General features: G+C 35.9%; 1 protein-coding gene across 3 annotated transcripts; it reads left to right on the top strand.

Annotated features, from left to right (window-relative positions):
* The first annotated feature begins 5,831 nt into the window (after window positions 1–5,831).
* Window positions 5,832–14,424, top strand: LOC137198819 (probable 2-ketogluconate reductase). 3 transcript variants are annotated; one of them, XM_067612779.1, is made up of 7 exons: window positions 5,832–6,087; window positions 6,444–6,561; window positions 10,036–10,414; window positions 11,448–11,619; window positions 12,181–12,359; window positions 12,456–12,552; window positions 14,181–14,424. In XM_067612779.1, the coding sequence occupies exons 2-7, from the start codon at window positions 6,463–6,465 to the stop codon at window positions 14,335–14,337; spliced, it is 1,083 nt and encodes a 360-aa protein (XP_067468880.1). In that variant the 5' UTR covers window positions 5,832–6,087; window positions 6,444–6,462; the 3' UTR covers window positions 14,338–14,424. The 3 variants fall into 3 exon arrangements, with proteins under 3 accessions (XP_067468880.1, XP_067468879.1, XP_067468882.1); XM_067612778.1 differs by having other exon boundaries at window positions 5,835–6,087; window positions 6,462–6,561; XM_067612781.1 differs by lacking the exons at window positions 5,832–6,087; window positions 6,444–6,561 and adding an exon at window positions 8,135–8,181.
* The last annotated feature ends 1,759 nt before the right edge of the window (window positions 14,425–16,183 follow it).

The following is a 16,183-nucleotide window of genomic DNA, read 5'->3' as shown; positions in this document are numbered from 1 at the left end:
CTTTGCAGATTGAAATTTACATACAAAACACACAATCAGTTTATGAGTTATGCTGCATTTGTTCAAAGATTAAACTTCCCAGCAGTACGTAAAGCAGTTTAAATGAGCTCCACCTTAACCAGCTACAACATTAAAGTTCTGCTTATGTGATAATGCATCAATAATAATGATCCAGAAAATATAGTAACACTGACAGAAGCCATTCTGTATGATGACTACTTTGACTTTTGATACTTTAAGTAAATTTTGGTGCTCATATTTGTGTACTTTTATTCAAGTAACATTCTGAATATATAACCTGTAATGGAGTATTTTATGTAATGTGATATTATCAAGAAAATTATGTCAATACTTCTTCCACTACTGGTTCAGATTAATGATAATTCAGTTATAATTCAGGCCAATTTCAAACCTTTCTTTTGTTAAGTAAAATTCTTGAGAAATTAGTATTTAAACAGCTAAAAGAGAAGTTTCAATCTGGCTTTCATCCCCACCACAGCACTGAGACAGGGCCATTAAAATTGTAAATGACCTGAGCATAATAATAATAATAATAATAATAATAATAAACTTTATTTATACTGCACCTTTCATACAAAGAATGCAGCTCAAAGTGCTTTACAGGAGAAAATAAAATCAAAGACACAGGTATTAAAAAGAAGACATGAGGGCCAATTCTATAAATAAAAAAGCAATAAAAAGAGCAATAAAACATTAAAAACACATAAAACAGGTATAAAAGAAGTATCAAATAAAACATTGATGTTAAAAATCAAATGAAATTAAAGCAAGATCATAAAATAGGTCTTGAGCTGTTTCTTAAAACTATCAACAGAAGTTGCTGGTATAATTTGTGGTGGGAGTTTGTTCCAAACCTTTGGTGCATAAAAACAGGCTGCTTCACCTTTGATAGTTCATTTTTGGAACATTTAGCAAGTCTGCACTACACGACCTAAGGGGATGGTTTGCTCTGATAAGCAATCAAAAATGTATGAAGGTGCTGAACATGATGAGGATGAACATGGATGACAAGAAACTCTCATTATTAGTGCTTTTAGACTTAAGTGCTCCTTTTGATACAATGGATCATGACATTCTTATTAACAGACTGCAGACATGTGTTGGCCTCTCTGGCTCAGTTTTAGACTGGTTATGGACATATCTGTCTGGCAGAGACTGTTTTGTTGGGTTTTTTAAATTTTATTTTGTTATTTTCTTGGTGACCACTCCTCAGCTAACACTAGCATAAAGTGGAGTTCCTCAAGGCTCCACTCTGGGACCTGTGTTGTTCAGTCTGTATACGCTGCAACTGGGAAATATCATCAAAGAACACAGGATATAATTTCTCAGCTATGCCGATGATACACAACCATACATCTCTTTGTCACGCAATGACACCAACCCTATAAATGGTTCAATGCACTGATCATATCAACTTGTGGATGTCACTTCATTTCTTGTAATTGAACAAAGATAAGACAGAGGTTTTAATTATCAGAGCAAAGGTCCAGAGAGAGATACTGTGCACTAACTTAAAATCCCCGGCAGAAAATGACCCTATTAAAAAGTCTTGGTGTACTTCTAGACCCTGATTTGAATCTTGAATCTCACATCAGTAATCTCACTAAAACTGCCCTTTATCGCCTTATAAATATTGCTAAACTGCAGCTATTTCTGCCCCAGGAAGATACTGAGAGACTTATGCATGCTTTTATCACTAGCAGGCTTGATTACTGCAATGCTCTCCTTTCTGGTCGTTCTAAAAAAAAGCTATAAATAAGCTACAGATCATTCAGAATGCAGCAGCTCGTGTGCTGATGAAGACCAGAAGGAGCGCACGCATCTCACCTGTCGTAAAGTCCCTTCGCTGGCTGCCTGTTGGTTTTAGAATAGATTCTAAAATCCTTTTATTGGTGTTCAAATCACCCAATGGACTGGTGCCTGAACACATGTCAGGCATGCTTTTGATGTATGCTCCCTCTTGATCACTCAGGTGCTCTGGCACTGGCCTTTTAGTTGTTCCCCGGGTGAGGACAAAGAACTACAGGGAGGCGGCATTTAGTGTCTGTGGTCCTCGCCTCCGGAGCAGCCTGCCAGAGGAGCTGAGGGCATCATAATCTGTAAACACCTTTATAAGAAATCTTAAGACATAACTTCTTAATCAATTTTATTTCAATCTACCCTCTTTTACTGTGCTACACTGGTCTCTATGTTCTACCATTTCTCTTATGTCCTATATTATCCTATATATTATGTATCTATTATTCCTATATTATCATTTCCTTATATCTCCTTACTGTATTGTTGTAATTTCATTGTATTGTTAAGCATCTTGTATTTCTATTTGCATGAGAGGCGTTATATAAATAAAGTTTGATTGATTGAGAGAAACTTTCCATTTCCTAATTGTTCAACAGTACATTGACTGTGGACCTTATTTTTGACTCATTACAGATCACTTTTAATATTTTGTTTCTGAATGTGGGTAGAAGAGCTGAAGAGCTGGAGATTATATATAAAATCAAGAGTAAATTGAATGTTTCAGGTCTTGTTTTACTGCAGTTTACTTCTGTCAAACAACACAAAGCAGTAGATATGACACTACAGCCTGAACACCATTTATAAATCGTACAGCAAAGGCTTCTGTATTGTTTTATTATGAGTTTTATTTTTAACTGCTGAGAGGAGGCTGAGTGAAAAGCAGCTACACCTTGACATCAAAGAGCTCTCTGGCGCTGATAAGCTGAGTCAGGACGGGCCTGTGGACTCACGTCAGCAATCTATTGCAGAGAGCCAGAGTTTATTTAAGGACTTTTTCACTCAGCATCTCCTCTGCACTGTACCGTGACAACTATGACACCGCAGATCAGGTATAAGTCCAGATAAGTCCTCACCTGCCTGCAAACATGAGACTTGCAACTAATTCTATCATATTCAGTCATTGTGTAAAGTGTGAATGAAGAGAGGTGGCATTGGACATGATACTCGTGCAAATATCTTGATGAAACGTGTGATGCATTTTCCTTAAAACACAATAAACTCCCCTCTGACCGCGCCATGGATCACACTTTCATATTTGTGTATTGATCAGAAAGGAGCGTCGTCGACAAGATTCCAAAATGCTGTGTAGAGATAATAATTGCTGTGTCTACCACGTGAGTCAGCACTTTGTTAAAAAGCCACCTGCTGTCGGACGCAACGGCAGATGGAACTGGAGCTTGGCTGGAGATCTGAACTGGCTTAATGAAAGCCTAAATGACTCCTGGCCAGCAGAGATCGAGGGAAGGAGAGGGTTGCAGCCACATTACACATCAGAAAGGGGGCTGAATCTGGATGGGAGGAGCAGGTGGAGATCTGAAAAGAGCAGAAGCTGGAGGGAGTTCAAGGGGGAGTGTCCAGGTGGCAGAAGGGTGGCAAGGGAGACGACTGTGGGAGGCGGTGAGAAGGAATGACAGTTTGAAGGAGGAGGAGGAGGAGCAGACACCTTGTGAGTTAAAATGAGTGGGATTATGCAACAGTGAGAAGCAGGTAAGCTACTGATCTGCAGCTGCCTCGCACACATGGCCCTCCCTGATGCTTTGGCTTGTTGCAGGGACAAACACACAGACACATGCACACAGACACACACACACACACACACACACACACACACACACACACACACACACACACAGATAAAGGTTAAAGTTATGAGCTTGTGATCTCATGTCTGCTTATATTCACAAATCATTTTAAAAAATATGTGAAACTGTATGAGTGAGAAGAGGTTGTACACTGGTGTTAAAGACCTTTCATGCTCAGCAAAGGTTCCCTGCAAAAATGAAAAAGTTAAAATAAGATATTACAGATAAAAGTAAAGTTTCTTAAATTAGGGAAACAACTGACTCAATCCAACATGAATAAAAGTTGAAGAGGCCACGTTCAAAAATTATTTTATAATTGATTGCCTAAAACTCAAAAATTTATTGTAAAAGAATGTGAATTTAACTGTTTAAGAGGCTATTTTAATCTTTTGTAAAATTTATGTAAAATGCTCTTGACTTATTACACAGTATGGTGCCCACGTCTAGAGTCCCAAAATAAATCTGAGGGGTCGCAAGATACGGGATGAGAAAGTGTCAAATAAAATTCTGTTGCACAAAGGTGTAGTTTTTTCTGACTTTTTTGTAAAATGCTAGAAACTTTTAGCTCATCAGGTGTGTAAAAATCCTTCCACTGAAACAATATATAACCATAATCAGTGGTGAAGGGTCACACATGTCGTCTTACTTTTTAGGGTCACAAGGGACTACATCAGAAGCCATAACTGCTGGGAACCACTGACTTAAACAGTACTGCAGTTATCTGCTGATTAATAGTTTTTGATATGCTATTGCAAATAGAAAAACAAAGGGTATCTGGTGTCATGCATCCCGCAGAGGAAGTAGCATCAGTGCAGACAGGTCATGCGGCGATGACACACCAACACGCAGCAGAACAGAGCAGCAGGTTATAAAAGTGCAAGCAGTGATAAGCTCATTCAAACACATGTGCACTAGTCCTCATGCTGCCACAGAGTCACAAGTTACTGCATTACTGCCAACTAGTGGTGAAATGTTTAAATAACATTTGTGTCCTGATGTACAGTAGAATACTTCAGGTTTAAAGACTCTGACCTCCATCGTACACCTGCTGTTAACGAGGCCTGTTCCCACCTGAAGAGAACTCAACGTTTTAATGCTGCTTATCAACACTTCAGTGTTTATTGTAATTAAATGATTCCCAAACAATCAGCTTCCTGCCTCAGCTGGCAGAGTGACTCATTCAGTGATTAGATTTTGGCAGAGCCCACTGCAAACTGTACACATTTTTAACACACATCTAAAACCTGTTTCCTTTGACTGTTTCTCAGAGTGATGATGACTTTATATTTTGTGGTTTCTGCATGTCGTCCTGTTCTATTTTCAGATCTCTGTTTGTAAAACACTTTGTAACCACTGTTTAATAAGTGCTAAATGAGTAAAGCTTCCTTCCGCCCTTACTTGTGGTTGAAAAAATATTTTCTGCACTGTGGCTTTGTGAGCTTGATGGATGACACAGCTAAAGGCAAATTTATGCAGCAGTTGTTTCTTTAATGCAGAAAATGTTGTCAACAAAACCTTTAAAGGGACTTTGAGTGCATTTTATTTTTATACTCCCATAGCTCTCTTTTTGATATGATTTGCATGTATATTTTTGTAAATAATACATTTTTCATTTTTTCCTCTCTTTTAAAATGTAGAAATCTAACATATCTTCTCTACATTGTGTTGATAGAATCTACACTTTTTGCACATGCTCATTTATACATTTTGTTGGTATAAATCTTATTTAACTGCACTTTATAAACCACATTTACTGCCACTTTTTTTGATATTCTGCTCTTCCAGTTATCAGAATCAGAATCAGGTTTATTGCCAAGTAAGTGTAAGTTTGCACATACAAGCAGTTTGCCTTGCTCTTGTTGTTGTTGTGCATAAGAGTCAAAAACATACACAAAAGTAAGTAATCCTAAATAATATCAAAAAGAAAAGAATTTACAATAAAAAATATGTAAAAGTAATTATTATATGCTGCTACAGTTGCTTAACTTCCCCTTGAGGATATTTTGTTTCATCCAATCAAATCTCAAATTTCCCCCTTAATTTGGGGAGAAGAATCGACTGCAAAAAGTAAATAGAGCAAAACTGGACTTCTTTTCATGCTTTCAGACCGAGAGCAGGCTTATCTTGTGTACTGTCTCTTTACGGGTGGTGGTGTGGTGGTGTGGTGGTTTTTGGCCATTGGACACTCAGTCTTGTGCAATCTCCACCCCGGAGCCTCTTCCTGCCCGGCCACTGTGCTTAATGAATTCCTCTCCACCCCTCCTCCTCTCCATGCCACAGGGGTGTAGATGGCCCAATGTGCTGCTTTCAGATCAGCTTCTCACGTTTAATCTCTGTGTGTCTTCATCTAAAGCAAATGGGAGGTGAGATTTCATCAAATAACAGTTAAATGCTGTTTTCTGCCCCCTTTTACTCACTGGAGTCTCACTGGCTGAGAGAAACTCCTCAAGTTTCAGCTGAAGAGGTGAGAACTTAACTGAGTGAAATTATATTTTTTATAAAGTATTTCACCACTAAATGCATTTGATCATTCATTCTGAGCACCCAGACATTTGTGATTGTTTCGTTGACCCACAAGTTTCATGTTAATCATTTATTCACAGCAGGTTGACCTGTGGACTTTCACTGCATGCACATATATGAAATATATAGATGTGCAGAGTTTACATTTTGCTTACTTTTGTATCATATGTGTTGTCTTTTGTAGATTATTTGCACATAAGATCAGCAGTAAGTGTTGTCTGCCTGTTGAGTACTTTCCATCCAGCTTTACTGCTGCTTTTTTATATATTTATATTTTTTTGTGTAACATTATAAAAGTCTTTACTTGCCTGCCAGAATGCGAAGTCTCTGCTATGTCCAGTGTATGAGGAGACTGTGGGGTCCAGCACAAGTGAAAAACCTGCACACATCTGTACGCCAACTGCAACAAAAGAAGGTATTGTGCTTACAGTTTAGGCATTTAGCAGATTCTGTTACATAGTGACTTACAATGAGTGAATGTATTATATGCAGGATGCAAACTTTGGTTGGGGTAAGACAGAGGACGAGAGGTCAGGGGTCAAGATGTTTTAACAGACGTGCGACCATTATACCATTATTGAGGTGCAGAAGAGTTGGGAGTGAGTAGAGTGATGTGAACGGAGGGATACATACAGTAATGAGGTGTTTGATGCAGGTTGAGTACCGTCTTCACAGAACAAATTATTTATGTGACATTTTAACAAAAATGTGATGTTTTTTTTAATAACCTACTGGATCTATTTAATGCTGTCTGTGTTCAAGAAGTTGCTCAAAACTCACCTTTTTAGAGCAGCTTTTAATGTTTGATTTAACATCATAAGCTTCCTCGTGCCTTTAGTGCATTTTTAGTTATCTAGGATCTTTGTTAAACTTGTTGTGTGCAGCATATTTGAGCATCTTGAGAAGTATCATCCTCTGCTCTAAAATGTATTATCATTATTAAATGCAAATGCATAAATTTAATATGTTTAAATTTACAAATGCTCTGTTACTTTAACTCTATGACTCTACTGCTGTATATTACTATTCTATTTAATGTACAAACTGAAGTCTGGCTCAAAGTCCGGCACTCTCAACTTGTGCAGTTTGGTTTGACCAACAAATATAAACTCTGGTTAGACGTTCATCAAGCAGATCATTGATCCTTCTGACATACTTTATACTGCATGTGGATGTTTCAAGTTTGCACTGTAGTTTTGCATTAACTGATACATTCTTCAGTGATAAAAACGAGTTGAACCAAAAAAATACTATATTAACCTCTTGCTGCTTTTTTAAAAATACTGAATACTGAAATAATATTTATCTAAAAAATGTGTGCACCCTCTCTACTTTACTATTAGTAGTAAGAGTAATAGATAGATAGATAAATAACCTTTGTTTACTCATTAACAAAGATGAAAATACACAACCAACACAAGTCATTTAACAAAAGTGTAAAAACCAAACATAAATACAACACAAACACAAGACAAATGACTTATAAAATAACAAAAAGAACACAAAGAAAAGACAAATATAAGTACATTACAGGGATAAAACAGACACTTTAAGAAAAACAAGAGCGTTCATTATATAAAACATAAGGGCTGACAGAAAATTTTCAACTCATTTTTAAATGCAACAAAACTTGGAGCAATTTTTAAAAAAATCTACATTTATGTATGTAAAATTTACCCATAATCAAGATATTATTACACATAAACTTGACATCTTTGTTTTGCATAAAAACACCAAACTCAATAACATGATATTCAAAAACAGATGTTACATTCTTTGTAAGTAACCATTCATGCATTCTGTCCCAAAAAGTCTTAAAAATAGTAGAAAGATGTTCCTGAGATTCAATAGATAAATATTGTTAACTGTTTTGAGATGAACTTGCTTCATTTTAGGTGACAAAGCAAATGGTAAGAAGCAGTAAGAATGTTGTCATTGGTATCACGATTTTAAAAAGCTCTTATTTTGAAATCCTCCAAATTGCCTAAGTACTTCCTGGGTCAGGAGCAGCAGGAAACCAGGACAAGGATCACTAGTGAGTGCGCTCTTGTCAATTGTCAGTTTTCTTCTCATTCTCTCTTTCTTCTTCTGTGGCCTGTAAACGCGTCTCTGGTCTCAAGCGTTACACATGTGTGAACATCTGTCAGCAGTCAGAGTTGGTTTAAGTAACTTGAGGCATCCATCTTGGAAACTAGTGTATCAACAGATCCTGATTTTGACACCAGTGATGCGATATTGTGATGTCATATGTATTGTGTGCTTTGTCACCACCCAGAGCGTACACACACAGTGTCGGCTGGTGCACTTTATTCACTAGGAGACAGTCTGGTGCATTGTGTATGTATCAGTAATAAATATTTAGTTGTTTTACACAAAAAAAAATAACTTACATCACAAACACAAACATAACTATACAAATTACAATAGACATACCACATACAGTATATACATATAAATACACCTCTACAAACATACATATATGTACATACATGTCAAGTGCTACATGTAACTGTAGTACAAAAACAAAGCACTTCTACAGCAATTTAGATTAATACTTAATTCTATAGCAGGATCTAAATGAAAATATTTAGTTAATAGATAATATTAAGTTAGTTTGTTTTTAGTAATTTGATTAAGCTAAATTTATTCAGTATAACGCACCATTTAAGCATAACATGTGTTGTAAAATTAGATTTTAACTCCACAAGATGGAGCCTCGAGATTAGCCAATGCAGGTGTTGCCTCAAGGCCCTTATTGTGTCAGCTTATAATGTGCTTTACTGCATACAGTGCTAACAAAGTTAGCAGTTAATTACATTACCACAAGGTGAAATTACAGCTTTCAGGCCCCTTGAGGGTCTGAGGGCCCTCGGTTGTAATCCAGCTTTGTGTACATCGCAAAGAAAACCAGAAGAAGTATTCAGATCCTTTACTTAACTAAAACTACCAATACAGCAGTATAAAAATACTCCATTAGAAGTAAAAGTCCTGCATAAAAAAATCCTAAGTCATAAGTAAAAGTACATAACTATTAGCAGCAAAATGTAGTTAAAGTATTGCAGTAAAAGTAGTGGTTTGTTCCTTCTGACTGATATATTATTATACATGACATCATTAGATTATTAATACTGAAGCATCAGTGTTAGAGCAGCATGTTACTGTTGTAGCTGCTGGAGGTGGAGCTAGTTTAAACTACTTTATATACAGTTAGCAAGTTTAGTCCAGTGGTTCCCAACCTAGGGGTCAGGTCCCTCCAAAGGGTCACCAGATAAATCTGAGGGGTCGTGAGTTGATTAATGGGAGAGGAAAGAAGAAAAAGCAAAGTTCTGATACACAAATCTGTTTTCAGTTTTTGGACTTCTTCTCCAATCTTTGATTTTTGATGAAATATTGGATCATTTGAACATTTATTGAAATGAAACCATGTGAGAAGTTTGGAGGGAAAAAATCACTGTTTGGTGGAGCTGTTAACAACCCATAGACATCTGAAATGTGACCCCGACCACACACTGCTTTTTTGTAAGACGTCAAAAGCCAAAAAGGTTGGAAACCACTGGTTTCATCTTTAACAACGTGTCTGTATTTTAAAAGCTTGTTATATCATCCATTGCATCAAATCTTCATCTGAAAAGTAACTAAAGCTGTCAAATAAATGTAGTAAAGTAGAAAGTACATAAATTTACCTCTGAATGTAGTGGAGTGGAGGTATAAAGTAGCATAAATACCAGTACATGTACCTCAAATTTGTACTTAAATACAGTACTTGAGTAAATGTACTTAGTCACTTTCCACCTCTGATGAAAACCAACTGAAGGAGCAGCTTTTATGTTCATTCTGTGTTTTGTTTGAGTTGTCCTGCTTTGTTTTAAATTCTGTTTCATCCTTACAGGTGATGGAAGCGGACAAACCGTGGGCTCTGATCTCAGAGGTGGGCGAGCAAGGTTACATCGAAGATGTCACCGATATAATGACGCAACACTTCCAAATCATCAGTCACAGAGACTTCCTGCAAAACCCGCAGCTGCACGCCCCAAAAATCCAGGCCATGTTTGTGTGGAACGCCTGCCCCGCGGCCAAGCCCTCGCTGCTCACTTCGCTTCCCGCCCTGAAGGTGGTCGCCAACGGAGGAGTGGGCATCGACCACCTGGACGTGCCGTACATCACCAGTCTCGGGGTGAAGGTGACCAACACGCCCGGTGTGGTCAGCGATGCCACAGCAGATATCGCCATGGGTCTGCTTCTGGCATCGGCACGCAAGATTGTTGAAGGTGAGGTCAAAGGTTAACTCACTGCTTACAATTAGAGAACCAAGATTTACAGGGTTTTTTACAGCTTTGAGAGCGATTGTGAACAAAAACTAAAACAAGATGCAGTCAGATTTTGAAGAAGACCTTGCATCAGTCACAACCTTCAGCTTGTCTGTGGGTTTATTGATATTTGTAGATAAATGGTAGAAATACAACTACACAATTGTCTTAAATATACATTTAAAAAAACAAATAAATCCAGGGTATTTACAGACTTTGTCGAGTAATTTAAGAAGTGATTAATTTTCAGTTTAAGTAGGATTATGTTACTTATGTTTCTAGCAATAAAACTGCAAAATACACTCTGCATTTTTCTATAGCCTCACGTGATTTATTATGAGGTAGTTTTATAGCTTATAGCAGCTATAATGCTTAATAGCAAATTTAAAATCAATACTACTGTGTAACATTATTCTGTCTGACTTTATGATTAGTCTTTACTTGTGCTGCATTTCAGCATGAAGCATTATCCTGTAATTGTCACTATTGGCTACAGTTGTCGTCATACAACAAGTATTACATAGGCTAACTTTAAATAATACCATTCAAAACAGTATTGATTAAAAAAGGTCTAAAAATGTGCCAATTAATACTTCCATAACCTGGTTTTATTATTTTCTTCTTAAATGGAATTACATATTTTATATTATTATATATTTTTGAACTTGTAAATTAATTTGGAAAATGATTTATGCCTTTAAAAAACTCCATTTAGTAACTAAAGTAAGTAATTAGTTCAACAATACAGCTTTACTGTTTCACATTTTTGGTTTCAGCCACTCTTTAATTTAAAGTAGAAGACAGATTACTAAATGTAATAACAGGAAAGTAAAACTTAAATGCCTTTTTAAAATTAAAATTTGAAAATAAATGTATAAATATCATAATTTTAAAGCCACCTACAGCCTCCGTATAAAGTACATGGCTTCAGTTGTAGAGATGGCTTTAAAAACTTAACTGACTGAAGTGTTTTGGTCTTTCTTCTTCTGCAAAGGTCATCAAATCGCTGTGGACCCAAAGACCACCCATATACCACAATGCCTGATGGGAGTTGAAGTCACAGGGTCCACTCTGGGGATCATCGGGATGGGAGACATCGGACACAAAATCGCTCAAAGAAGCAAAGGATTTGATATGAAGATCTTGTATCACAACAGGAAGAGAAGGTAAAACTGTGAGGACTAAATAGTTTATTATTGGTACATTTAGAAATTTATTATTAAAAATGTTAATAAAACAAAGAAATACAAGATCAACAGCTGAACATATGTTGGTATCCACTTCTTTTTGGACACCAACATATGTAAAACATGTTGAGTGTTGTTGCTTTTGAACTTTGTGTCTTATTTAAGAATATGTTTAAAATGTAAAAAATTGTAAATGAGTTACACTAATGTTAAAAATTAATATTCAAGACATTTTTAGAGATAAACTGAGGTGAAGATCAATCTAAATATTAGTAATCAATCATTAAATTTGAAAACCCATTTACGGTGTATTAAACAAGCAAAAATACCTGAAACTAGCCAAAAAATAATAGTGAAGAACATGATTTTTGACAGTTTTTAATAACAAAAGTCAAGTCAAAATCCAGTAATTCACTAAAAAAGCCTTGATGACTTGTAGATATATTACTACTGTAACCATTTATCAAAAAAATGTAAAATATTAAGGCAATGAATGTACACGACTTTATGGTCAGCTTCATCTTTCTTGGTGCTGTTCAGGAGTGTTGAGGATGAGCAGGCCGTGGGGGCGAGTTACTGTGAAAGCATGGATGACCTGCTGAGGAGGTCGGATTTCGTCATGCTGGCGGTCAACCTGACCCCTGAAACCACAGGCCTCATCAGCCACAAAGAGCTGGCCCTCATGAAACCCACAGCAACACTGGTCAACGTCAGCAGAGGTGGGAATAATGTGTTTCCTACTACTGCAGCTGTTGGTAACTGTTATTCTAAGATGCTGACCTTTAACCTTTAATTTTGCTCTTTGCGTGTCTCAGGTCTCGTGGTGGACCAGGATGCTTTAGTCAAAGCTCTCCAGTCTGGAACGATTCGAGCAGCCGCGCTAGACGTGACTCATCCTGAACCTTTACCAAGGTCTCGTCTCTCTGAAAACACCCACACTCTTCAACCAGAGTCTCAGTCACTTTACATTAGCTGCACTCAACACAACCTTGACACATCAACACAGTTTATGGAAGAAAACAGAATCTACTGATGTACAAAGTATTCAGAGACCTCACCTGTATAAAAGTACAGTGCAATGGTTTGAAAAGAACAAAGAAAATCAGTATTGTTTATTAATTTATTATGTGATACAGTTGTTTTTAACATGGGGTGGAAACCAATGTTTTACTATGTATTTCTACTACATATATAAATTGTGATTATATCTTCCTATCTTTTTTTTATTTCTTTAAAGCTGCACTAGTCCATTTTCTAAAGTTGAGATGAAATGAAAAATGCCTTTTTTAACCCTTTAAGATCACATCCCCAGTTATATTGTGCACCTATTTAACAATATATACCAAAAAAATACAAAAAATCAATTTTTTTGTATTCTTATATGAAAATCCAATCATGTTTTCTTCCTGTAAAAAAAAAACAAAATATGATGTGTGCTTACGTAGGCTTGAACCAACCAGTTTAAACCAATAATATCATGACATCCACCCATCAATCAGTCTTCAACTTTTAGCTGCACAGAGCTAAGATTCAATTTGACATGCCCATTTTTAATGTTCAAATTAAATTCCTCCCAATGTCATGTCCCTCCCATCTATCCTGTTTTACTTGGAAATATGTCAAAATATGGAAGTTAAATACTCTCAAAATGCCGTTTCATCTGGACTTTAATAATGGATTAAATGTGTAAAGTGAAGTGTGCCACACATATTTACAACCCACTGAAAATTTTTACTGTGCAGCTTTATGGAGCCTTTTAGCGTCTTTTAGCTCATTGTTTTGGTTTTCTAGCCTGCAGCTCTGCTCTCATCAACTCATCAACACAGTTAGCAACTAGCTGGTGAACATATTGCTGAGCATTTAGCAGCTAATGAGCCAGATATTTCCCCCAAGAGCTGGAAAAGATGAAAACGAAGCTAAAAGGAGAGAAAATATTGGACTTGCATTTGTTAGATGGACAGAAACATGACACCAAATACTAATTTTGCTTCTTTTTTGCTATAGAATAAATTGGCAACTGTTTGCTGACACAACTTTGTAAGCTGATCATATGTCAGCATTGTGTCTTCAGCTTATTCCACTGTGGCCTAAAAATAATGAATGCAACTTTTTTATTGTAAGAAAAATCCTGGACATTTTTCAACTATAAGACCAGATTTAAATGAATAATAAATAATAATAATAAACTTTTCTTAACAAATTCACAAAGTGCATAACAGAAAAGAAGAAATAATTAACAAACAGCAACTAGAAACAAACACAGAGATCATAAAACACATGAAGTTACATAAAAACATAAACTGTCAAGAGTGAGATGATAAAACACAGCAACATATTAAATATTCATAATCTCTTTCCTATAAAAGAATGATTTAAGAAGAGACGCTAAAGATGTTGCCTGTCTGATCTCAACAGAGAGAATATTTAAACACAACAGCCTGAAAAGGAACAGCTGCACACAGGCTCTGTTTATTGTATTAATTGATTAAAAAAAAACATTTGTGACACATTCAGTCACACCTCTGCTTTGTTCTGTACAGGGATCATCCTCTTCTTGGCCTCCCCAATGTGCTGATCACCCCGCATGTGGGCACCAACACTTACACTACGACAAGAAGGATGGTGCAAAGGATGGTGGATAACGCTGTGGCTGCAGTGAAAGGCCAGTGTATCCCCAACGAAGTCAAGACGAAGTGACTTAACTAACTGAACCTCAACTCTCCACAGTGAGAAGTGTTGAATTGTTGGCATTATTGTTTTATTAAAAAAAAAAAATTGATTTTATCTTGTCATGAATTAGTTTTTTTTCCTGTTTGGTAGCACAGTTTCTTGTTTGCCGTAATCACTGTGATAAGAATTTATATTACATTAAGACAACAAATGTATCAATGAGCTAATCATCAATATCATCACTCTTCTGTAAACAAATGAAATGATTTTAACGTTTAAGTGAAGCCTTACAACTGTATGCAAATGCAAAGTTTATACACAGCAAAAAAATAATAATAAAACTACCTCAAATTTTGCACACATTTGTTGGCAGCTGAAGCCTGAAAGGTGAGATTTCTCTCTCAAATTGAAATAATAAATGAAATAAATGAAAATGAATAATAAAAGAAGCACATTATTCCTGCCCTCACACCCTCTCGATGCCACAGAGTGAAAACACACCTTTAATATCTAACATCGAAAATCTCTAAAAGAGAAAAGAAAGAAAATATGCCGCCTTAAAGCTCTACTTCTACATCCCAGTCACTCACAGGAAACAAGCTCAAGTTGAGAAATGAATTTAATTAAATTATTTAATTAAATGGATCCATAATACTTGACTCATGTTTATTTTAACTTTTCTAACTCTTCTAATCTTCAAAAAATTTATTTTCTAATGTTCTAATCTAATCTTTTGTGGCTAATTAATATATCAAAACCAATAAATGTTAAATATTAATATAGCATTATTTAATCTGTTTGCATGAATTAGATCTTCTAATCAGTACATAATAAAGTTATAGATCTCCAGTTATCAAAGATAGGAAATCAGAATATATAAATCCATGTCTCAGTAGCTTCTAATTTAATGTCTTTATCCTGGTCATTTGTTTTTGCCTTTTGTTTTAAGTTAGTGTTTGATCTGCCTTTATCTCCCCTTACTTTTTGTTCTTAGATTGTCTGGTTTGCTCATTGTTCCTTTTTTTCCATTGTTGATAAAATTGTTCCTTGTGATTGTGTCATGTTAACCCTTCTTGTATTATAAATGGATGCAATAACCTTAATCGTACCGACTGGGGGACCCACAGACCCCAGAGGTTTACTTTCTGTCATTTCTCACAGGTGCTTTATTCAACCATTCCAATTTTTCATGACTTTGTTAATCAATTTGCTCCTAATGACTTCATATCATTGTTTCTGTTTCTGTATTAATTAGTGCTTTTTAAAAAATATTAATGTATTGGGGTCCTGGGGGACCCCAGTCAAGATCACTTTTTTAATAGATGGAACTATTTGTTGAGTTCTTGTTTGCCATGGGTCCTAATAAAAGTATCACACACTATCAGAGGGCTATGGGCACTCTGTCAGTCATTTTAAAGGCTTTGTGGAAAGATTGTAGAAGGGGGTGGGAGGGTTATATTATTTATATATTTTAGGGTTTATTTTTATTTTTAACAATTAATAAGACATTGTTGCAAAAACTGTATTTCATCTTATTATTATTATTATCATTATTATTCTCTTTATTTCTGTCTTCTTCTTGTTGTTGTTGTTGTTTTTGTTATACAATAGTTAATTTAAGAGTCTATATTTAGGGAAACGGAGTTGCAGATCTCTAAAACGTAGTACATCTTTGCGGAGCTGCAGTAGACCGTTGATGTGCCTGATTATAATAGTAATGTTTAAAACACTATTTCCAATTTAGACCGATTAACACAGCTAATGTCGACGTTTACCAACCTTTACTTAAAAAAACATTTCTTGCTAAATCAATCTTGAATCATGAAAACATTTCATTCATGCATTAAGACCAGATACGAAAACGTTTAGTTCG

The sequence above is a fragment of the Thunnus thynnus genome, chromosome 15 (genome assembly GCF_963924715.1).
Source record: "Thunnus thynnus chromosome 15, fThuThy2.1, whole genome shotgun sequence".
Classification (NCBI taxonomy): domain Eukaryota; kingdom Metazoa; phylum Chordata; class Actinopteri; order Scombriformes; family Scombridae; genus Thunnus; species Thunnus thynnus.
Note: the sequence above shows the minus strand (reverse complement) of the source record. Positions and strands in the feature narration are given on the sequence as shown.